Genomic DNA, 22,613 nt, shown 5'->3' with positions numbered 1-22,613 from the left:
CAGTGGAAAAAAAGAAATGAAAGAAAAAAAAAAGACAAAAAAGGGGGTTGGGGATTTAGCTCAGTGGTAGAATGCTTGCCTAGCAAGCGCAAGGCCCTGGGTTCGGTCCTCAGCTCTGGGGGGTGGGGGGAAGGAAGACAAACTCACAGTGATCCACCTGCCTCTGCCTGTACTGTGCTCGCACGAAAGGCACATGCCACCACATCTGGCCAACAGTCCCACAGGGCTGTAAGCAGCAGCTGCCACTTGGCCACCCTGGGCTCCTCATTTCACGAGAGGAGGAAGCGAACGCAGGAGCCGCTATTTCCAGCGAGGGAAACTGACAGTTGGGAGCCCGTAGGCCCATCGTGACATCATTGGGTCACCCAGGTGCTGTCACCGATGTCTGGGTGTTCCCTGGTGAAACTGTAGCTGTGGCCTGAGAAGCACTTGGTGAGCAAAGGAGGGACTCCTCTGCTTTGAGGTCTGGCCGCCCACCTGATGGACTTGCTACGTCATCGGTCTGCAGGTGAGGAGGTTTTAGACCGAGCAGCAGAGGGAGGGAGGGAATCGGAGGCAGCCCTGAGACCAGCAGGAGCAGGAGCAGCACCCGTGGTCCATCCCTCCAGCTGTCCTGGGGGAAGTCAGCTGTCCTCTGCAGGGAGAAACTGGCCGAGTCCTCGAGGGACTCTTCTCAGATGGGCACAGTCCCACCAGGACGCATGGCACGCAGGGAAGGGCAAGGGTGGTACCACCAGGGCTTCAACGCCGATGCACCAGGAGTATTACCTGCTGGGTCCCAGACAGGCATAGCCTTGGCCCAGCAATTGTAGCAGGTTGTTTGGGACAAACAGTTTCGTGACCTCCGCTGAAACATGGAGCTTATGTGATGCGAGCGCACCCGCGCACACACACCTGTTGGCGGCCACGATGTGCGGACATCAGATGTGCCTGCCGGCAAGGTTGGGTCTGCCTTGTTATGGCTTCTCTTTTAGAGCCTCTGGACGCTGTGCTGGCGCTGCTGTTAGCTGCTGTTATGCCAATGCCGACGCTGCTCTGTCTCACAGGTTCCGGAAGCCCTATATAGCCACCCCCCACACACACATTCCAAGGCAATGAAGACACACAGCCAGCCCTCTTGTCTCCAGGGCACTGGTACCTAACTGAACCCGAGGCTGTTCGCCTCCCCCCTATGAAATGATGTGGCATTTGATGGACATGCTCGCACTTCCGTGAGCTGCAGAGCATCTCTGGCTGGCTGGTGGCGCAGAGCACAGATGCAGATGCTCTCCATGCTATACTCTTCAGTGACTAATGACAAGGGATGGGGGCGTTGCCACCTGCTCACGTCTCCCCAGAGTATTTCTAAACCCAAGTGTGTTGAGCCTGTGCACACAGAGGACAGCTGGGCCGGCGCTGGGTAGTTACTTACGACTGGGGCACTCCTCCAATCCCAAAGCCCACCAGGCCTCGGAGTACCAGGATCCAGCTGTACACGGGCGCGAAAGCACTGAGGACGCCATAGTACAGGGTCCAGAGCACGCTGATCTTCAGCCCCTGTGGAGAGGAGACACGGGGTCACAGGAGCCGCGAGCACCTCCAGGTGGCATGTGCCTACAAGCAGCTAACGCTACCTACCCACCAGGGATGGGTGCAGCCCAGGCTAGAGCACCTGCTCTGGGTTCTATCCCCGGCATCGCCATTTTTGTTTGTTTTTTGAAATGGGAGTTCTCTGAGTAGCCTTGGCTGGCCTAGTACTTGGCCTCGAACTCACAGAGATCTGCTTGCCTCTGCCTCCCTGAGTGCTGGGATTACAGGCATGTGGGGAGGCAGAGGCAGGTGGATCTCTGTGAGTTCAAGGCAAGCCTGGTCTACATAGCCAAGTCCAGGACAGCCAAGGCTACACTGAGAAACTCTGCCTTGAAACTCCAACCCCCCCAAAAATTCAGGATGAATGTTATTTAAGGGATGCCAGATACTGACAGATATCATTCATTCACTAATTTATTTACTTATTTCTTCAATGTATACATATGTTGAACACTTGTGTGCCTAACAAAACAACACACACACATATATTTAATATATGCAACTGGAATATACCGCCCTCCTGCCCATCCATCCATCCATCCATCCATCCATCCACCCATCCATCCACACAGCATGTACGTACTGAGTGCCTGCTGCTTGCTTGGTACTAAACTGCAGGAAAGGACCTGGCAGCTGAAGGGTCTGGCCGCACATACTCTTTTCTGCATTTTGAAAACTGCTCTTAAGCTCTTATGTGGGCTCACCGTAACACACCCGAAAGAAGAGGACATTCTCGTTGCTGCTCTATGAAGTATCAAGGCAAGCGGAAGATGGATTTGCTCAAGATCAGCATGTGGCAGAGCCAAAGCTAAAGCCAGGGCTTCCCACACCAGACCTGTGCTTCGAACCGGCCGCTCCCTTCCTCCGGGGCCTTTGGCAGCCCCCACCCCCATTGGCTCCAACAGCCTAAACTTCTCAGGCAGCTGGGATGTGGGGGGACTGTGTCGGTGGGAGAACTTGCCTACTCAGCTCTGACAGATTGTGGGTCCTAGTCTCTAGGTAACCCAGGTTTCAAGAGAAGCCGCAAACCACCAGACATTCATTTTTATGCAAAATGCAACATTTTGAAAATGGAGGCAACCAATTGCAAACCCCTTAAAAGCCTGCAAGGGATGAAGAGAACAGGGGGCCAGGGTGTGGCTCAGGGTTAGAGTGCGTGATCAGCAGCTTCAGGCCCCGGGATCAACCCTCAGCACTGAAATCGGCAACACCCTGGCGTGCTTCCGTCTCTGTGTCACCAGTTTGCAAACTGTAGCCCAGGAAAGCTGAGACGAGGTCTCGGCTCCCTCTCGGCTGCGAGGGCAATGTTCACAGGTCACAGAGCCCAAGGCTTCCTCAGGGGCAGAGTCCTACTGTCTGCCTGGAACTCCCGTTTCCTCTTCAAAGATGGCATGATGCCAGGTGCAGTGGCGCACACCTGTGCCAGCACTTGGGAGACTGGAGGATGAGAATCAGGAGTCTGAGGCCATCTGGGGTACATACTGAGTCCCTGTCTTGGAAACAACAAAACAAGCAACAACAACAAAAACAACAAGACAGCACACTGATCCGGTGACACTGCCCACGCTCTGAACTGCAGCGACAGCAACCAGATCGTTCTACCGTGTGTCGGCGGGGACACACCTACGCACATTACACACGCCTAATTTTGCTTTCTGAGGCAGTCTCGTGTAGCCCAGGTTCGACTTGGACTGACTGAATTCTAGAGATGACCTTGAACTGCAGAAACTCCTGCTCCCTCCCTAGCTCTGGGGTCACAGGCACGTGCCACCACCCCCAGTTTTCTTCCGGTGCTTACTCAGAACACGGCCTTTTGTGTGCTGGGCAGGCACCCCATTGAGCCATGCCGCAGCCAGCCACACCCTGCCCTAAGTCACTCTCTGTGCCTCTTTTGCCACCTTTATTTTGCATGCAGGGAAACTGGGGCTCAGGGAGGTGAAGTCACTCACTGGTAAAGCAACCTCGAGGGTGGTGGGGTGGGGCGTGGAGTGGGGACACAACCTGCACTGCCCTCACCTCTCCATGGCTAACATAGCCCCCAGGCCTAAGAAACTTCCACAGGAACCAAAGTTCCTCATTGAACCCTAATGCAGACTCCCACGTGGGCGCGGAAACCTGCCCCTGGACCAGGATGCTAAGAAGTCGCTCTGTGGGATGCCTGAGCCCCGGGAGGCTTCCTAATTACAGCCTGCTCCTTGCTTGCTGGGTTTGGGTAGGAATCCCATCACGGCAGGAGAAGCCTTGCCACTGGGGACGCCTCTCCTTTCTGGCTGGTCACAACCAGCTGCATGTTGGGTGTGAAACTTAGCTCGCCTGGGAGAGGAGCCAGCCAAAATGTTATGGGCAGCCTGCTGTGCAGCCTCGTTTACTTGTGGACTGGTCTGCTGACTCCTCTCGGGGAGAAGTCAGCCTGCCTGCCAGCGGCCGAGGTCAGGGTGAAGGATGTGGACACTGGAGCAAACGCCAGTGTGCAAATGCTGGCTGCTATGAATGGGCCCAAGCTTGGCGAGCATTAAGAATAGTACTAGATGTTTATGAAATGATTTATCTGTGCCAAGACCTGGTGTGCGAGGCCCCTCACCCTTTGAAATCACTCTGTGGAGTGTCTGAGCCAGTGCACTTGTGCGTAAGAACGAGAGGCTCAGGGAGACGGTGTGGGGAGCAGCTGGACCCGACCTCAGGCAGCCTGGCCCAGGCCCATGGGTCCCACTCAGAGGTGTGCTCCCTTTGCGTTTGTCAAAGCGAACCAACCTCATGGGTATTGGGCGGACCCTTAGGGGTCTCAGGTGAAGGGAAAGGGGCCGTGGAATTTGCAGCAATATCGGGGGGCAGCATCTTGTCTCTGGACCGGGTCCCTCGGCACTACTCATACGTTGGACAGAATTATTCTTTGTGGTTCAGGGCGCCATGTGCACTGTGGGAGGGGGGCTGGACAGGAGTCCTGGCTTCTACCTATGAGATGCCATCATCACCTGCTTCTCTTAAGTTGTGACAACCTGGCCTGTCGCAGACATTGTCCGATGTCCCCTCCCCTGTGCTCAGCACTATATTCTAGAAGGCATGCATGTTGGGGTTATAGTTCACAAGATTTAGTAACCGTCGTTATTGAGAACCTGCCTATGAATTTCTAAAATCCAAACTCTCGGCTCAGTGAGATGGCTCAGTGGGTAAAAGTTCCTGCCACCAGTCCTGACCACCTGGGTTCCACCCTTACCACGCACATAGTGGGAGGAGAGAACGGGCCCCCAAATGTTATCTTCTGACCTCTAAACATGCGCCGTGGCACAGGAGAATGTGCACACACATGTACACACACACACACACACACACACATACATTACACTCTAAAGTAATTAAAATAATATTGAGGCCAAAACCCATAACCTTCTCTCTGGTCTACAGAGCCACCTCTTGAGATGCAGATCTGAACTACTGGTCTCAGTGGCAAGAGAACCTCAGCTGAAGGCTGCTGTGAACCTTGAGGCGAGGAAAAGGCCCCTGTGGGCCATCAGCGGGTTAAGTGCCTGCCTTGTGTAATGGATGAGAATGGCCCCCATAGGCTCATGTATTTGAAGCCTTGGTCCCCAGTGAAACTGTTTGGGAAGGATTAGAAGGCGTGGCCATGTTGGAGAAGTTGTGTCACTGGGTGTAGGCTTTGAGGTTTCAGAAGCCCATGCCATTCCCAGTTTGCCCTCTCTGTCTTGTGCTTGTGGTTCAGATGTAAGCTCTCAGTTACTGCTCTAGCACTGTGCCAGCCTGTCTGCTGCCATTTCTCCCTGCCACGATGGCCACTGATAGGAGACTTCAGTCCACTTACACAAATGAGGTCACATGGGTCAGGAATGACCCTCAGGTCACCTGACTCACACCATCCCTGTGCCACTCTGCCTCGAGAAATCTCAGGTTGACGTAGAGAGTCCGAGAAGGAATGGAAATACGGTCAGAGAGGGCAGAGCTGTACACCACGATGACGGTACAGATAGAGCTCTTCCGGGTGAAGGTTCTGGATGGGAGGAGACTGGCTTCACGCCCAGAGAGCATCAGAGACCCGAGTGCAGTCTGAGTCTAATATCAAGTAAAAAGGGAAGCACTCTTCCAAGCCTTGGAGGCACCAAGGGACAGCGGTGTCTGGAGCCCAGCGGGATGCCAGCCGCCCATCCCCTCCCTCCTGTTCGTAAAGCCACTTCACATCAGTAAAACAGATCCAGACACTGAACGGGCCAGAACCAATGGTGTTTTGTTTCACTTGAGATAGGAGCTCTCTCTCTCCGTAGCCCAGACTGACCTCATGTTCATCACAATCCTCCTGCCCCGGCCCCTGGGATGCTAGGATTACAGATGTGTACCCCCACGCCTATCACAAACAGTGAAGCCAGGCAGCCATCCCAGCAGGGCAGTGGGTGTGGAAGGCAGGCCAGGAAACGTGCCTGCCTGCAGATTGTGGCAGGACCCATTCCTCTAGGACAGACGTTCTCAACCTGTGGGTCACAACCCTTTTGGCAAACCTCTGTCTCCAAAAATATTTTCGTTATGGTTCATAACAGTACCAAAATTGCGGGTGTGAAGTAGCAATGAAAATCATTTTATGGTTGGGGGTCACCACGTCATGAGGGACTGTGTGAAAGGGCCCCAGTGTTGGGAAGGCTGCTGTCCTAGGATAATAAAGCTGGTGTCATCTAAGAGGTGCAAATTGGCATCTGCACAGCCACACCCCGCCCCTGCTAAAGCTTGGGAGACTGCCCTGTGCTGCCGTGCCACCATGATGGCTGGAACGCATTGCGCACGAGCGTTTAGAAGAGGGGCCTTACTGTTTTCCTGCCGTACTGGTCCGAGATGTTTCCCCAGAGCGTGGAACTGGACATCATGCCGATGAAGACCACCTGGGGGAGGACAGACAGTTTCTATTAGCAGCAAGGACAGAGGGGAAAGGCCACCAGCCTCTGACGTCACCCCCACCCCTCCAAAGAGCTACTGAACAGACATGGTTCCTTTCGTTTTAAGACAGTCAGTTGGTGTAATCCAGGCTGGCTTCAAACTCTCAGTCCTCCTGCCCTGGCTTCTTGTGAGGTAGGATTACAGGTGGGTACCAACACCACACCCACCTGTGGACAGGGTCCCCAACAATCACATCGGACCTGGGCGAGCCATTGGTGCCCCCATTTTTCAGATGAGGGGGCCGAGATTCAGTAAAGGAAAGGCCCATGGCCGGGCTCCCACAGCTGTTAAGTGACTGGATGGGCATGATGGCTCAGGACCTGGATCTCTACCAGTGCTGGGACAGCAGGATTACAGGGATGGTAGGCATAGCACCCAGAAGGCAGAGGTTGGTTTTCCTCCTCCTCCTCCTCCTCCTCCTCCTCCTCCTCCCCCCCCTCTTCTTCTTCTTCTTCTTCTGACATGGCCTCTCTCTGTAGCCCTGGCTGCCTTGGAATTCATTCTGTAGACCAGGCTGGCCTCAAACTCCCAGGAATCCACCTGCTTCTGTGCCCTGAGTGCCGGGAGTAAATTTGTGGTTTTGTTTTTGCTACAGGCTTGGACTATATACCCCCAGCTGGTCTTGGACTTGGAATCCTCTGGTCACAGTTTTCATGTGTGCAGTTATATGCACAGCTTCTCTCTCCTAGCTTCCCCTTCTCCTTCTCCTCTCTTCTCCTCCTCCCCTCCCTCTTTTTTCTCTTTTTCCCCTTCTTCCTCCTCCTTATTTTCTTCCTGCTGCCTTCCCCTTCCTCTTCTCCTCTCTCTCTTCTTTCTTTTCTCTATTCAAGCCTTCTTCCTGACTTCTCCCATCCTTGGCTTCCCTCCTCACAAAAAATGAGAGGAATGGCAGAACCTTAGAAAAGTGCCTCTACAGGACAGAGAGGGTTAAAGAAACAACAAAGCAAATCCGCTCTGCACTGGACCTGGCCCGTCAATGGTCTTCTAAGTCTTGGTTATGAGCCGACCACCTCTTAAGAGAGACCAGCAAGAAAAAACAGGCGTGTGTTCCTCCCCAGGGTGAGGAAAGAGGGAAAGAGTCTCTCTCTCTCTCTCTCTCTCTCTCTCTCTCTCTCTCTCTCTCACTCAGCCCCCATCATTTTTCACTCAAGACTGCTCCTCAATCACAAAAATGTAGGAGTGTGTGCTGTTCCTGACTCCCACTGAGCTGTGACCTCATTGCTCACATCAGCCACTCGCTGCCTTAGATAGTGCTTCCAGTCAGCCAAAGCTGCAGTAAGGATCAAACCCACGGTGTTCTGGGATCCACCACTAATTAGCCAACTGTTCCTGGCCACAGCTGGGCTGCGTGGCCTGGAGCGAGTGGCTAGCTCTTCCTGTGCTCCGTTTCCCACCACGAGGAGCCTTTCTAGCACGAAGGTTAAAGGGCACAACAGACGCTGTGCCGTGGTGGTTGCTGTTGGTTGCCAGGTTGACAGGTCTAGAATCACCAAGGAGACGAGCCTGTGGGCGCGGCTGTGAAGGTCTCTACACTGAGCTGGGGGAGGGAAGACCTATCCTAAATACAGGTGGCACATCCCTGAGCCAGAAGGAACAAGAGGGGAGATCTGGGCGCCGGCCATTGTCTCTCTCTGCCTCCTGACGGGGAGCGCCACATGACCAGCTGCCTGGCACCCCTCCTTTGTGTGCCTTGCCCACAGACAGGCTGGACGGTGTCTCCTCAGACCATCAACCACTTCAACCCTGTCTCCCTTAAGTTGCTCCCTATCGGGGTTACAGTCACAGCAGGGAGACCAGTGGCTGTGTGTGTGCTGTATCCAACATGGCTCACACCCTTTGTTGTTGTGATCGTGGTTGCTGCCCTCTCTCTCTCAGCCCTTCCATCCCCTCCAGAGCAAAAATGGAGGGTGCTGCCTCACTCTCTTCCAGTGCCTCGCTCCAGAGAGAACACCACTTCCTGTTTACTGAACATCTACTACCTGCTAGGGGCCGTGTGCCCAGCCTCCACACCTCCCTCCTGGGAGAAGGGACGGCGCCTCCTGTGTGCAGCTGGCTTGTACGGAGAACATGATACACTGGTGTGCTCCAGATTTCCTGAGGGCCCCAAGGAGCTAGCGCACCGGGTGGGTGACGCTGGCTGCTAGCCTGTTGGGGTATGTCACAGAGGAAGGGGCGCTAAGGGAAGCTGACATTAGCGTTTCCGCCCAGGGATGGTGGCTGGCTCTTTTTATGTCAGCCTGACGCAGCTACGGTCAGTTCAGGAGAGGGAATCTCAGTTGAGAAAATGTCTTCGCCAGGTTGACCTGTGGGTGAACCTGCGATACCTTTTCTTTCTTTGCTTCCTTCCTTCCTTCTTTCCTCCCTCCCTCCCTCCCTCCCTCCCTCCCTCCCTCCCTCCCTCCCTCCCTCCGTCCCTTCCTCCCTCCTTCCTTCCTTCCTTCCTTTCTCCTTCTTTCTTCTTCATTTTATTTTATTTTTGTTTTTTGTTTTTTAAGACAGAGTTTCTTTGTGTAGCTCTGGCTGTCCTGGAACTAGTTCTGTAGACCAGGCTGGCCTCGAACTCACAGACATTCCCATTCCCATCTCTGCCTCCTGAGTGCTGGGATTAGCGTGTGCCACCACCACCTAGCTTTGTAGTACATTTTCTTGATTGGTGGTTATGGCGCTTGGGAGGACCGGCTCCCTGTGGGTGATCCCCGCCAGGTGATCCTGGGTGCCATAAGAAGGTAAACTGAGCAAATCATGAGGAACAAGAGAGTAAGCTGCGATCTTCTACAGCCTCTGCTTCAGCTCCTGCCTCCAGTTTCCCCGAGTTGAGTTCCTGCCCTGCTCTCCCTCAGTGATAAAGTGCAATGCGGAGATATAAGATAAACCCTTTCCTCCCCAAGTTGCTTTAGGTCACGTGTTCATGACACCAGTAGGAAGCAAGCCAGGATGGCTTGGCTCTTTTCTGCAGAGCCGGGCAGCAGGAGAGGAGCAACATCCCACAGGACACGGGGATCCGGGAGCTGCCAGCTCACCTACCGAAGTCAGCAGCGCCACCTGCCAGCTGGGCAGTCGCCACTCGCAGTGCAGCTGAGGTGCCAGGATGCTCAGGATCATCATCTCCATGGCATCGGCCATCTGCGGGAGGAAGGGACACTGTGAGGCAGGCATGCGCCCAGCCCTGACTTCGGAAAAGGCGGCCAACCTTTCTGTTTCCTGCTGGCACCCGGCCCGATAGCCTCATGGGAAGCCTCTGGGGTTCAACCAGTGACCTCTTACACAGGGACAGGTGTGACAGCTGATGGGCTTGGTATGTTTCCCCACACCCTATGTGTCTCTTTGTGTTCCAATTTTATTTTTAAATTCTGTGTTTATTTCTCTTATGTGTATGGGTGTTTTGTCTGCATGCACTGTCTATGTACCATGTACATGCCAGGCCCGTGGAGGTCAGAAGAGGATGTGGGCTCCCCTGGGACTGGACTTATAGGCAGTTGTGAGCCGCCACATGGGAGCTGGGAATTGTAGGAACTGAACCTGGGTCCTCCGGATGAGCAGCCAGTGCTCTTAACCACTGAGCCACGTCTGCAGTCATGTTTTTTTTTTTTTTAAATTGCACTTACTGATCTGTTTGTTTCTTTATTTGTGTGTTCGTGTGCGTGCGCCTGGCCCAAACCATCCATCTTCTTGTCTCCACCTCCCAAACACCGGGATCACAGACATGTATCACCACACACAGCATCGTTTCCTCCTATTTTAAAAAGTACAGGCCCTTGGGCAGGGAGAGCTCAGTGAGTTCAGCCCTGCTGTCAAGCCTGAGGCCATTGATCCCCAGGATCTAGATATAGAAAGAACAAACCCGCTCCTATCCCTGCAAGTTGTTCTCTGGCCACACACACATGTCCACCGTTGGCTCACACACACACACACACATACACACACACACACACACGCACACACACACAATGTAGTAATAAATACAGACACTCCCCCAGATGCAGTGGGAAAGGCTCTTGCATCTAAAATCTGAGCACACGTTTCCAAAGACGCAGGACAGTGTGGCCCTTTGTCTTCAGTGCAATTACTCCTTTCTCTTCGGTTGGTAAGTCATGTGTTTGTGAAGAATCATCTGCATATTTAATTAACACACTGTTTGAATATATTAGCATATATTAAGGAGCCCCAGGTACTAAATGTCTTGATCCTACTTTATGACTAGACAGAACAGTGGAAAGTTCAAAACAGACAGGCCATTGGGAGTGTGGAGCCCAGGAAAGGTCTGTTTCTAATTAGTGAGAGAAATGGCAGATAAACTGATGGTCTGTTTTGGAAAACATGGGCTTAGATCACCTCTTGCCTCAGCCTCGAGAAGCAGCTGGATTAAAGACACGATGTGCTTTGTGCCATAGCTCTTTAAGGGGCTTTAAGGCTCCTTTGCAAGGGGTTGTGAACACCTCGAATTGCAAGGCATTCTTTATTTTACCTTTTGCAGTCCTGGGGTGGAGCCCAGGGCCTTGCACACATCTAGGCAAACATGGAATTACATACCCAGCCTACATGGCAGATGTTGACTGTGTCTCTTTCCCTGGGCAGGAATATGAACCCAAAGCCATCAGGTCACAGTCACCCCGAGTCCCCAGGGAGATTCACTTCCATGGCTGGATGCTTCCTGGGGATGATGGCCAACCATGTCCAACTTCCTCCCAGCATGCACCTGGGCCATCACCACACATCAGCTTTGCTGACTGGCCTCCCGGCAGAAGCTGTGTGTGGAGAGAACTGTGCTGTCCTGTGGCTGTGGCCTCCAGCTGAGCAGCAGGGGAACCTCGGGGTGTATGAGACACTGCGCCCAGATATTTACCCAAGCCAAGCCAGTGAGAACAGAGAGCTTCCACTGAAATCTTCCAAACCCAATGGCTTCCACCGCGTCTTCCACCATGAAAGTGTCTAAAAGGAAAAAGAGGGGGAGATGAGGGGTCAGCACATCTTGTATTTGTATGAGTGTGGCATCTGGGGTTGTTCTGAGGCAGGCTGATTCACTGAACCATGCACTGCTAGAAGAACTAACATCACAACCACTATCATCACATCACCACCATCATCTCCATCATCATCCTCATCTCCACCCCCCACCATCATTACCACCACCACCACCATCATCTCCATCATCACCCTCATCTCCACCTCCACCATCACCATCACCATCACCACCATCATCTCCACCACTATCACCATCATCATCACCACCACCACCATCATCACCATCATCTCCACCACCATCACAACTGTCACTACTATTATTATCATCATAACCACCATCATCATCATTATCACTCTCACTACCATCATCTTTACTGTCACTGTCGTCAATACCACCACTACCATCATCCCTATAATTGCCAAATCATAATCACTATCACCACCATCAAAATCATAATCATCACCATAAATACCATTGTTGTCATCACCACCACCATCATCACCATAGTCATCACCATCATCGCCACCGCCACCATAATCACCACCATCAACATCATAATCATCACCATAATCACCATTGTTACAGCATCATAATCACCATCATCACCCATCATCATCATTGCCATCACCACCTCCTTAATCCCCATCAGCACCAACATCAACATTATGATCATGACCATAATCACCCTCTTCACCATCATCTGTGTGATCACCGTGATCACCATTGTCACCAGCAGCACTGTGGCTGCCCTTCTCAGCCAAGTGTGCAGTGATGCAACTGGCAGGGATTGTGATGTAATCGTACCTCCTGAAGTAAGCCTTGTCGTCCCAGGCTACACCTCCAGTGTCACCCCGCGGCACTGTGCCTTCCTAACCATCCCCTCACAAGACCTTTTTAAGATCACCACCTCGGCAGGCAACCTGGGTACCAGGCCAATGCCTGAGCCGCCGGGCTTTCTTACCATCGGTGGGATTGGCAAACTCCTTGGGCACAGCTGCCCCATCATCCAGCTCAACTGCTTCTAGGCCCACTCGGACCCCCTCGATCTGGACATCATGCTCCCCAGAAGCTGTGTCGTCCTCTGACCTTGCGCTCTCTCCTGTGCGGCGGAATTTCACCACCCTAGAGAAGGAGGCAAATATGAGATAAAGATGGCCAGAGCCCCCTGCAAATGGCTTTGCTGCAGTTTTCCCTCCCGAGAGAGACAGAGGGCGTTTTCTCACCATCTAGAGCGCTGGGCAGGTAAGCCTGGCATCTATGTTGGATTTGGTTGGGTGGGGAAATGCGGGGGAGGGTATTGGGAGTTACTGATCAGTTGACAGTTGGACAGTTGGGCTCTGCGCCGTGTTTGTGTGTGCATGACTAAGCCTTTGTTCTAGGCCTGCGTTCTGTTTTGATGCAGGCTCTCACATTGCTCTTTATTTTTCCCAGAATGCGTCTGTTGGCCATTTTCTAGCTGTGGAAACATCACAGTGTGTGTTTACCCAAACAGTGGCGAGGTGACCTAGCCTTGTGGGTGGGTCCATTGTCATATGTGTCCTAGAGTGTCACTGAGTGGTGTGTAGGGCCACTTGTTTGGGTCTTTAGACCCATCTCTCTGTGACAGGGATAACGACCGGGTCACACGGGCTAATGCAGAGAAGTTCTTGGTTTTGCTTTTGTTTTGATTTAAAGTGACCACCTGAAACTTTAAATTGTGCGAATTCACACTAAAAGCCACATTCCTGGAGGTTCTGTGTCCTGACCTCAATCTCCTCTAAGTGACCTCCAGCCCTGAGGCTGTGCTCTCATCTCCACGTGCCTCTGCTTCTCCTCACTCCCCACTTTGCCCATTTGTCTGGCTCTGAGACTCCACAGACCCCCGCATTGTGCCACTCATTCCTCAAACCATGAGTCCTTCCCACCCTCCATTTCTCCCTCCTTCTGTTCCTCCCTTATTTCTTTCCTTCCTCCCTCCATCTCTCCCTCCATTTTTTTCTTCCTTCCTCCTTTGTTTTCTTAAATAAAGACAGGGTCTCACTATGTAGCTCAGACTGGCCTTGAACTCCAGATTCTCTCTCTCTCTCTTTTTTTCTCTCATCTATATATCACTGTGTCAAATGCATGCACACACACACACACATACACGCACACACCCTTCAGCCTCCACGATGCTTCACAGCTGCACATCACCACTCCTGCTCCAAACTAAGCTGTTTCTCATCTCTTAGGAGACACAGCATCTTTGAAAGGCTGTTTCTTTATCTGAGACTCAGGACAGAGCAAACTGTCTGCCTACAACCTTCCCCCCTCCAAACACAGGACCCCTGCTATCTGTCACCCCAGATCTGAGGTGGCAGCTCAGGCGGACAAGTGTGTTCTGCCTCCCAGCTCTGGGGGAGAGAGCTGCCCAGTGCAAGAGGTTCGTTTCTGTGACTTTGAAATCACAAACAGCAGAGTGTCTGTGTGAGCAACTGGAGAGCAACATGAACCCTTGGTTTAAAAAGGCAGAAGGGGTGGGCAAGCTCAGTACAAATTGCCACTATTATTATTAGCATTGAGATGGCCTCACGGAGCCCAGGCTGGCCCTGAATTCGCCGTACAGCTGAGGATGACTCTGAACTTCAGATCCCCCAGCCTCTGAGCACTGGAATGGTGGACAGACACCACCACACTCCATCTATGCTGAGACTCAAGTCCAGGGCCTCACCCCCGCTAGGTGAGTGCTTTCCCAACTGAGCATCCGGTTGTATTCAGCTCTTGGATTATTCCGTGGACCCTCGGAGACCCGCAGTGCCCTGGCATGGCACGTGTTTGTTTCAGAAGCACAGGGAAGCTGCCCTGCTTGGGAAGCTTCTAGAATTCACATGTGCCCGATCACAGTGAGGTGAGGACCGCCAGAATCTGCATCCTTAGCCATACTACGCTGGGAAAGGGGCCAAGGTGGGGTGGCCAAGTTTGAAGCCTGCGGCTAATGTGTCTGTCTCCTGCATTCCATTGAATAGCGTGGGACCAGTGTGCTTTGCGGGGCGGCCTGGCTGGCATTTTCTGCATGCTTAGCTTACACAGAAGCTCTGTGAGGTTGCTGTTACCACCATTTTACAGACGAGAAAAAACGAGGCCCTGAAGTCATGTGCCATACACATGGACACGGAGCTCCAGAGGCATAGAACTAGGGTTGCATCCTAGCTCTGTCTGGCTCCTATTCCAACCACACCAGAAGCACCCCCCCCATCCTTCTCTCTCTCTCTTCCCCCAGGTCTGTCCATAGCTCCCATGTACTCCAAACCTTTGTGGAAAATGCTTTGGGCAGCACTACTTCAAGAGTAGAGAATTACACAGAAATCCCCTTCCTCCTTTCCACCCATCACTTCCCTCAGGCTGAGTCATGAGGTGCTGTCAACCCTGGAGTACCATTCAGTTGATGCTGCAGGCTTGTTCCCACATGTTTTCTCGGGTGACTCCCCCTCAATCACATGTGCCTCGTTATTCACTTTAACCCCGGAGACACTCTGACAAGGGGGCCTTTCGTCACCCCCTCTGGTGGCTGCTCACATCTCTAAACACGGGCTATAATGACGGGGTTGAGTTTTCCAGCACAGCCTGGAATGGGAGCATCATTTCTTCTTCTTCTCCTCCTCCTCCCACTGTATTGTTTTTGATAATATCAAATACCCATAACATAGCCCTGGCCGCCCTCAGCAATTTAACATACAAAATATGCTCGCATCTCTGAACCTGCTTCATCTTTACATCTCAGACTCTGTCTTCCTGCACCCAGCACCCAGAAGTTGGCATTCTCCTGTCTCCGTGACCTCCACTGCTCTAGAGAGCTCACATAAGTGAATCAGAGCTTTATTCCTGGGTTTCCTTTCTTCTCAATCCTGAGAGTTTAATCTGGGGCCTTGTGCACAAAAGACAAACACTGTATCACTGAGACACTCCCATCACACTCCTTTCACTTTTAAAATTGTCAAAGTTTTGTCACCAAGATACCCAGGCTAGCTTTAAACTCACTCAACAGCCAGGGCTAGCCTTGAACTTGTGATCCTTGGTTCGGCTTCTGAATGTCTAAGGTTACTGGCCAGAACCGCTACCAAGCCCAAGTGGAGACTCCTTGGTAATGGCTGAATAATATTCCGTTGTGTGGATGTACCACAGCCTGTCTGTTCACCAGCTGAAGGAGACTTAGGTTGCTTCTGTCTTTTGTTCGTGGTGAAGAGAGCTTCGGCAAACGCGGCTGTACAGATTTCTGCATGAGCCCTCGACTTTACTTCTTTCAGTAAAAACTGATGAATGCTTAAAGTTTTGAGGAACTGCCGGAGTGACTTGCACAACCCACGGGTTCCTGTTTCTTCGAGTACCTGCCAATCATTGCTCATTCCCATCAGTCTGGACACAGACAACTGTGTGCTGTGGCGGGAGCTCGCTGCGGCTTTCATTTACAAATGCTTAAACATATGTGTTTGTTAAATTTAAAACTGCACCTGTGTGGGTGTACTCATGTGCACAGTGCTCTTACCATGTGGGACCTGAGCATCAGACCTGGCTGTCGGGACGGTGGCAGGAGCCTCTTCCGGCTGGGCCAAAGCCTCGCCGGCCTCTCCTTTGCGTGCATTGAGCTTACGAGGCCTCTTTGGACGTCAACTTTGAAGCAACATGCTTTAAATTAAGTGTACGTTTTTCTGATTTTCTCCACACTGCCTGTGCTGGCCTCAAACTCCTGCCTCAGCCTGTGCTGTGCCGGGATTCACAGCCTGGGTCAGCACACCTGACTTGTGGTCAGCATTCTGGGGGCCAGGCTCTTACCAACTGTCCAATTTGCAAACATTTTCGTGGGTCCTGACTGGCTTCTCTGTGTGAATGTGATCGTTAGGCACAAGGAAGGTTTTCATGTTGGTGTGGCCTAACATCTGGTTTTACTTCTATTGTTTGTGCCTTTGTCATGTCCATAACAGTGACCTCTGGTCCCCAGGTCATAAAGCGATCTGTTTATTTAGTGTGTGTGTGTGTGTGCGCGCGTGTATGCACATATATGCATACTTCAGCAGAGCTTTGGAGGTCAGGAAACTCTGTGTGGGTCCCTAAAATTGAACTCAGGTCCTCAGCTTGGCAGCCGGCACCTTTTCCCACTGAGCCGGCATCTGAAGGCTCACGCATTTTGTCTCTGATGCCCTTGGAGCTGATTTTTGTAGCTGGTGTGGGTTTAGGGCTGACTTTGTTCCGCTGGCCCTTCTCCATCAGGCCGTCGCTCGCCCTTGTTGAAATCCATCTGTTTCCAGGGCTGCCCCTGGCTTTGTAGTTCGTTGAACCCTGCTGAGGCAAGCGCCACCCAGTTCAATCCACATGGCTTTGTAGCAACTATTTTTTAAAATTATTTTTTTAAAAAAAACTTAGTTTTGCTATCAGGACCCACGAGGCTTTTCTGGTGTCCTCTGAGTCTCCGTGTGAATTCTGAGGTGGACTTTCCCATTTCTGGAAAGAATGCAAAGTGGATTTCTGGGCCAGTGATTTACTGAGAAAGCGCTCTTCAGAGAACACCACTGCAACGGGGGACTGGGAGACAGCAGGAGATGGGAGAACAGGAAGTCAGGACTCCAGCAGGCCCCTAGGGAGGCTGCAGCATGGATGGTCCCCGTCCAGGTGTGTGGGCCTAAGAACAGGCCGGTCTTTGGCTACGCCACCTCCGTTTCAAAGGCCGTCACCTCCAGGCTGGAGGGCTGCCTCTGGCCATGGATGGTCCTTTATGGGAGGGATCCTCTGAGCAGCCAGCACTGCTGGGCAGGAAGAGGGCCTGTGTCCCCCATGAATAAGGTAATTCTGAGGCACAGCGCAAACATGAAGAGCTCTTGTTAATAGCACGCCAGAGTCAGCACCGAGTCACATAGCTAGTGATAAATCAGAGCTTGCTAACGGCCAGGAGCTGGCGTGTGTGTGTGTGTGTGTGTGTGTGTGTGTGTGTGTTGTATGTGAGTGTGTGCACATGCAAGTGTGTATGGTATGTGTAGTGTTGCATGCGTACATGTTCACATGTGTGCACACATGCATGTGCGAGCATGTGGAGAGCAGAGGTCAGCGTCAGATGTCCTGTATTGCTTTCTACATTATCATTGTTTTTAGTGTCTTTTTGAGAATTCATTTTTACTTTTTATATGTGGATGTTTTGCCTGCATGTACAGCTGTGTCACGTGCATGCAGTGCCTGTGGGGGTCAGAAGAGGGCGTCAGAGCCCTTGAAGCTGAAGTTACAGATGGTTGTTAGCCGCCGTGTGGGTGCTGGGAGCCAGATCCTCTGGAAGAGCAGCTCTTAGCCCCTGAGACACCTCTCCAGCCCTTCCACTTCTTTGTTGGTGATGATCTCTCACTGACTCAGGTTCATGGCGGACTGGGCGCTCCAGGTGTTTGCGTGCTGGCAGTGGGATGACAGGTGCACGGTATATGGGATTCGGGTGCAGGGGCTCGAACTCGAGTCCTCCGAGAGCACTTCACAGACCAGGCCACGCTCCCCAGCCTCTGACCACTCTTAAGTTTTAGAAAAGCCCCCCCCCCCCCATTACCCTGTCGACCAACCTATGAGTTAGGTCCTAGTTCCCGGATGTGAGTGAGGTGCTGGGAGGGCCTTGCCCTGGGTCACTCAGGTCGAAGGTGCTGAGCCTCCAGCATGGCTTTCTTTGCAATCACAGCCCTTGGTTGAAGCCACTTGGCCCCTGGTCAGTGTCACCCTGAGTATCTACAGGCGTGCAAATGAGCGTGAGGCCTGTGCTGAGCTGAGTGGAGTGGGCCGGCTACCTGGACACAGCGAATGGCGTGCCCTAGAGCCAGAATCCAAGAACAGCTCAGTCCCGGCCTACTGGCCTCTCCAGTCTGCCACCACGGTACAGGGGCAGAACCCCCAAAGCTGTTTACAACGTAGATGCCCGGGCCCACAGGTCTCCCCTGGGGGCTGAGAATCTTCATTTCAAAGTTCTTGGGAGCTTCTTGGAATCAGACAGGAGTTTCTGTCACTCCCGGGCCCCTCACCATGAAGCAAGTCTGCCAGGGAGCCTGAGGCTGAGCATCTGTCTACTGTTCGCCCTCAACCTAGGCGACCAAGGACTCTGACCAGTGCCCCATCAGTCTGGAGCTGTAGTGTCCCATGCAGCTGGACGTCAGGTGTCCATTATGAAGAAAGGAGAGGCGATAAACTGCCTCTGACAGGGACGCGGCTGAGAGAGGAGGACGCATGCTGCTCTTGAGAGGCACCTGCCAGAAAGAGCCAGTTCTGGCTAAGAGTGTGTGTTTGTGGGATGACTCTGGCGCTGTGGATAGCGGCCACAGAGCCAGCACCAAACTGAAAACTGGCTCTCACTAATCCCGTCTTGATTGGACCGTTTGTCGGCACCGGTGGAGCAAGTGGGCCCGTGATGGATGGCCAAGCTACCAATGGTTCAACAACAGGCCCTGGAAATTCCTGAGTGTTCAGAAGCCAGTGTGCCACAGCCCGGCACTATAAGATGGAAGCTTTCCCCTGAGATGAAGCCAGTTGCAAGAGGCCTATGAGTCTGGCTCCCATATAACATGCCCAGAACTGGGGTATCTGGAGAAACAGAAGGGCAGTTTGCTGGTTGCCAGGAGCCAGGCAGTTGCCAAGCAACAGGGAGTGACTTCCTAGTTGGAGACCAGGCTTCCATATGGGGTGAGAGCAGTAATGCTTTGTGATACCTTAAATGCCTCTGAGTGGCGCATTTTAAAACAGCTAAAACAATGAATGTTGTGCTATATTTTTCTGAAACAAACACAGTCCACCTAAAATCTCAACTCTTACACTGCATGGACACAACTGGAGTGCATTTGTTCATTTATGTGACAAATGCTGACGACTACACTGGGCCAAAGGATGCTTCTGGCATCATAAAGGTGGGTGAGAAATGGGCAGACCTACCAGCCCCCGTCACCCAGCCCTGAGAGCAGACCCACATCACAGAGCCTGGCGCTGGTGTGTACCCCGAGGGCCGGCTATTCTAGAGGCTGAGGCAGGACAACCTGGACAAAACAGTGAGACCCTATGTCAAAAGACAAAACCAATCTATCCGCACCGTCTGGGTGTGCATGCGCACACGGTGGATGAGTAGAGAATGGTGCCGCCCACAGTGGGCTGGGTCTTCCCAGAGGCGGTGTCGAGTTGACAGTTACAGCTGACCACTCCAGGGAGGAAAGGGAACCTTTTAAATATGTCTACATCCGTATTTATTAACCAGCTCACTTTCAGAGATCAAGGGAAGATCAGCAGACCACCCCTGAATCTGGATTTTGGGGCCTGATAGCTCCTCGCACATCTTCCCCCTTAAGGACTGTCAGTGGCTCCCTACTTCTGTGAGGAACATCGGCCAGAAACTTTTGGGGACTCTTGACGGCATGGAGCCATTCTGATGGCGGCTCATCACGGGGATCCACACGTGTACAAGCCACGGCTGCTGTGATGACTGTGATGTGGACCCATAAAGACTTGTCAGGTGTCGGGCCCAGGGTTGTTCAATCTTCACCCTCACTACCCCCATTTTGCAGAGGGAGACACTGTGGCCTGAGGGCCTGGCAGCTCACACACCCCACGACGCCCAGCAAGTGACTGCCCTCGGCTTGCTTCAGCCATCTTCGGAGTTTACCTTCCCAGGTGTGTGTCTTCTGGGACAGCATGCCGTTGGCAGTTTTGCTTGTGTTTATCTAAAATTAGAAACGTCCTTCGGGAGGGGAGGGACTTATCATCTATGTATGGAATGTCCACTTAAGAATGTGTATGTGGGGGCTGGAGAGCTGGCTCAGAGGTTAAGAGTGCCGACTGCTCTTTCGGGGGACCCGGGTTCAAATCCCATCACCCACATGGCAGCTCATAACTATCTGTAACTGAAGTTCCAAGGGATCTGACACCTTCACACTAATGCACATAAAATTAAATTAAAATTAAATTAAAAAAAAAGAATGTGTATCATAGAAGAGTTGGCTCAGTGGTTAAAAGCTCTTGATGTTCTTGCAAAGGACCCAGGCTCAGTGCCCAGCACCTACATGGAAGGACCCAGGCTCAGTGCCCAGCACCTACATGGAAGTTCACCATTTCCTCAGGTACCAGGCATGCATGTGGCAAACAGACATATGTGCAGGCAACACACTCACACACATAAAATAAAATAAATCTTAAGAAAGTAAAGTGTATCACAATGTGCCATCTCCCTAGTCAAAGGTGAAAACAACCCAAGTGTGCATTTGTAGGTGAACAGATAAACTGCGGTACATCCATACAAGGAATATTATACAGCCTTAAAAAGGAAGCAAATTCTAACATGTTGCAACTTAGAAAAATCTTTGAAATATTTTTTTTTGGGGTGGTGGTGGTTCAAGACAGGGTCGCTCTATGTAGCTCTGGCTGTCCTGGAACCTGCTCTCTAGACTGGGATCTGCCCGCCTTGGCCTCCCAAGTTAGTGGATTAAAGGTATGCATCACCACCGCCAGAGTAAAATCTTAAAAATCTTTGTGTTTTGTTTTGCTTTTTGAGACTTAAAAAAATCTTAAAATGCTTAAAAGTATTACACTGGGAGAACAAGTTAGACACGGGACGAAGCAGTTCACGATGCTCCTTCTGAGGGCACCCAGAACAGCCACTCGAGAGGGAAAACGCAGAGTGGTGGTTCCCCGGGACCGGAAGAAGGAGGGATTCGGAGTGCGCGTGGGGGTGGGGGCTTGATGTTTGTTTTGCTGTTTACTCTTCTGTGTTTTGAGGCCCAATCTCCTTAAGTAGTTGAGGCTAGCTTTGAACTCATGGTGCTTCTGCCTCAGGCCTCTGCTGCCTTGGATTGCAGGTGTGTGCCAGCCTGCCGGACTCACGGAGCAGTGGTTGGTGAGTACGGAGCATTAGCATAGGTCGTGGGTTCCAGCTCCAGCACCCCCTAAAAGAAGAAAGTCAAGTCTTGGCTCCGCCCTGCTGAATCAGCGTTGGTAGCTTAACAAGAGGCATTGCCCTGAGGTGGAGGGCTGGAGGGGAACGGGCGCTCCTGAGGGGAGAAAGACAACCGTTTTCTTTTCCTTTTGGACTCGTTGATTTCTGGCATTTTTAAACTGGGCTCGTTTACCGAAAGATGGCTTTTGTTCTGTATGTTTTCTGAGCGCCGAGTGTGGGGTTCTCTTTGTACTGCACATGCCGATTTTGCCAGTGTAATGGCGGCGACGGGCTGGTGGGGCCAATGTGAGGGTGAACAGCCCCTGATGAGCGGGAAGGACCCCTGTCTGCAGGCTCCGCACACAGTTCCTCCCAGACGGCCTCCAAGAAGCAACTTTGGTTGTCAGGACTTGTCTTCGGATATGAAAAAGGGATCTTTGCTCTTAAGTTAGACTGAGCCAGCCAGGCTAGATTTCAAATCTGCTGGGCTCAAAAACAACAACAACAAAAAACCCTGTTTATCAACTGTGTGAGCCGAGGTTTCCTGAGGAGGGGGATGTGAAAGAAAAATCAAACAGCAGCGGCATATGCTGAGTATACGGGGGACCTCAACACAGGCAGGCTCCTGCTGCTTGGATTTCTTGGCATTTAAATACATATTATATATGTATATATATATATATATAGCTTAAAATTTACCAAAATAGCCAGAGACATTTGTTTGTCTCAGCGTGCTACTTCAGGAAGGGAAGAGCTTGAGGAGAGAGCACCTCAAGGAAGCACCTCTCTGGGCCTCCTTCCCCGAGTCCAGGCGGCAAAACGAAGCTCGAATTGATCAGCCATCATCACAGGGAGGCGTTTAGCGTCCTGCAGACAGAGGGGTTCACCTCAGAAGAGAACCCGCAGTGCCTCCACAGACTGTCTTGGCCTTGACTCGCCCTTGGCAGGAGCTGTGTGACCCTGGGTGGGTTGCTTCACCGCTCTGAGTCGGAGTCATGGCGACGAAGCGGAGATGGTAGTGGCCACCCCTCAGGGTTGCCATGGGGACCGAAGGCGTCGCTGGGAGGACCGTGTCTTGAAAAGCCTGGTGAACTTCAGTTGCTGCTGAGCCAGGTCCTGCGGTGTGCTCAGAGCTGGCCACAGAGTGGGACGAAGGGCACATAGTTCTCAACCCTGTAGCGGTGAGGCCACCGGAGTCCCTCTCTCTCAGGGACACCTCAGAGATGGCTGAAGTGTTCCCTGGGGAGTAGGAGGGGGTCC

General features: G+C 52.3%; 1 protein-coding gene across 2 annotated transcripts in view; it reads right to left on the bottom strand.

The window, feature by feature from the left end:
* Svop (SV2 related protein) overlaps window positions 1-22,613 on the bottom strand; it is a 61,897-nt gene that overhangs the window by 25,805 nt on the left and 13,479 nt on the right. For both annotated transcript variants that reach the window (XM_021634779.2, XM_060382587.1), the window contains exons 2-6: window positions 12,429-12,589; window positions 11,348-11,433; window positions 9,529-9,627; window positions 6,378-6,449; window positions 1,412-1,536 (exon numbers count right to left, since the gene is read on the bottom strand). In XM_021634779.2, the coding sequence (XP_021490454.1) occupies window positions 1,412-1,536; window positions 6,378-6,449; window positions 9,529-9,627; window positions 11,348-11,433; window positions 12,429-12,589 (543 nt within the window). The remainder of the gene's footprint in view (window positions 1-1,411; window positions 1,537-6,377; window positions 6,450-9,528; window positions 9,628-11,347; window positions 11,434-12,428; window positions 12,590-22,613) is intronic.

Source organism: Meriones unguiculatus, chromosome 4 (genome assembly GCF_030254825.1).
Source record: "Meriones unguiculatus strain TT.TT164.6M chromosome 4, Bangor_MerUng_6.1, whole genome shotgun sequence".
Lineage (NCBI taxonomy): Eukaryota > Metazoa > Chordata > Mammalia > Rodentia > Muridae > Meriones > Meriones unguiculatus.
This window is presented reverse-complemented; position numbering and strand designations above follow the sequence as displayed.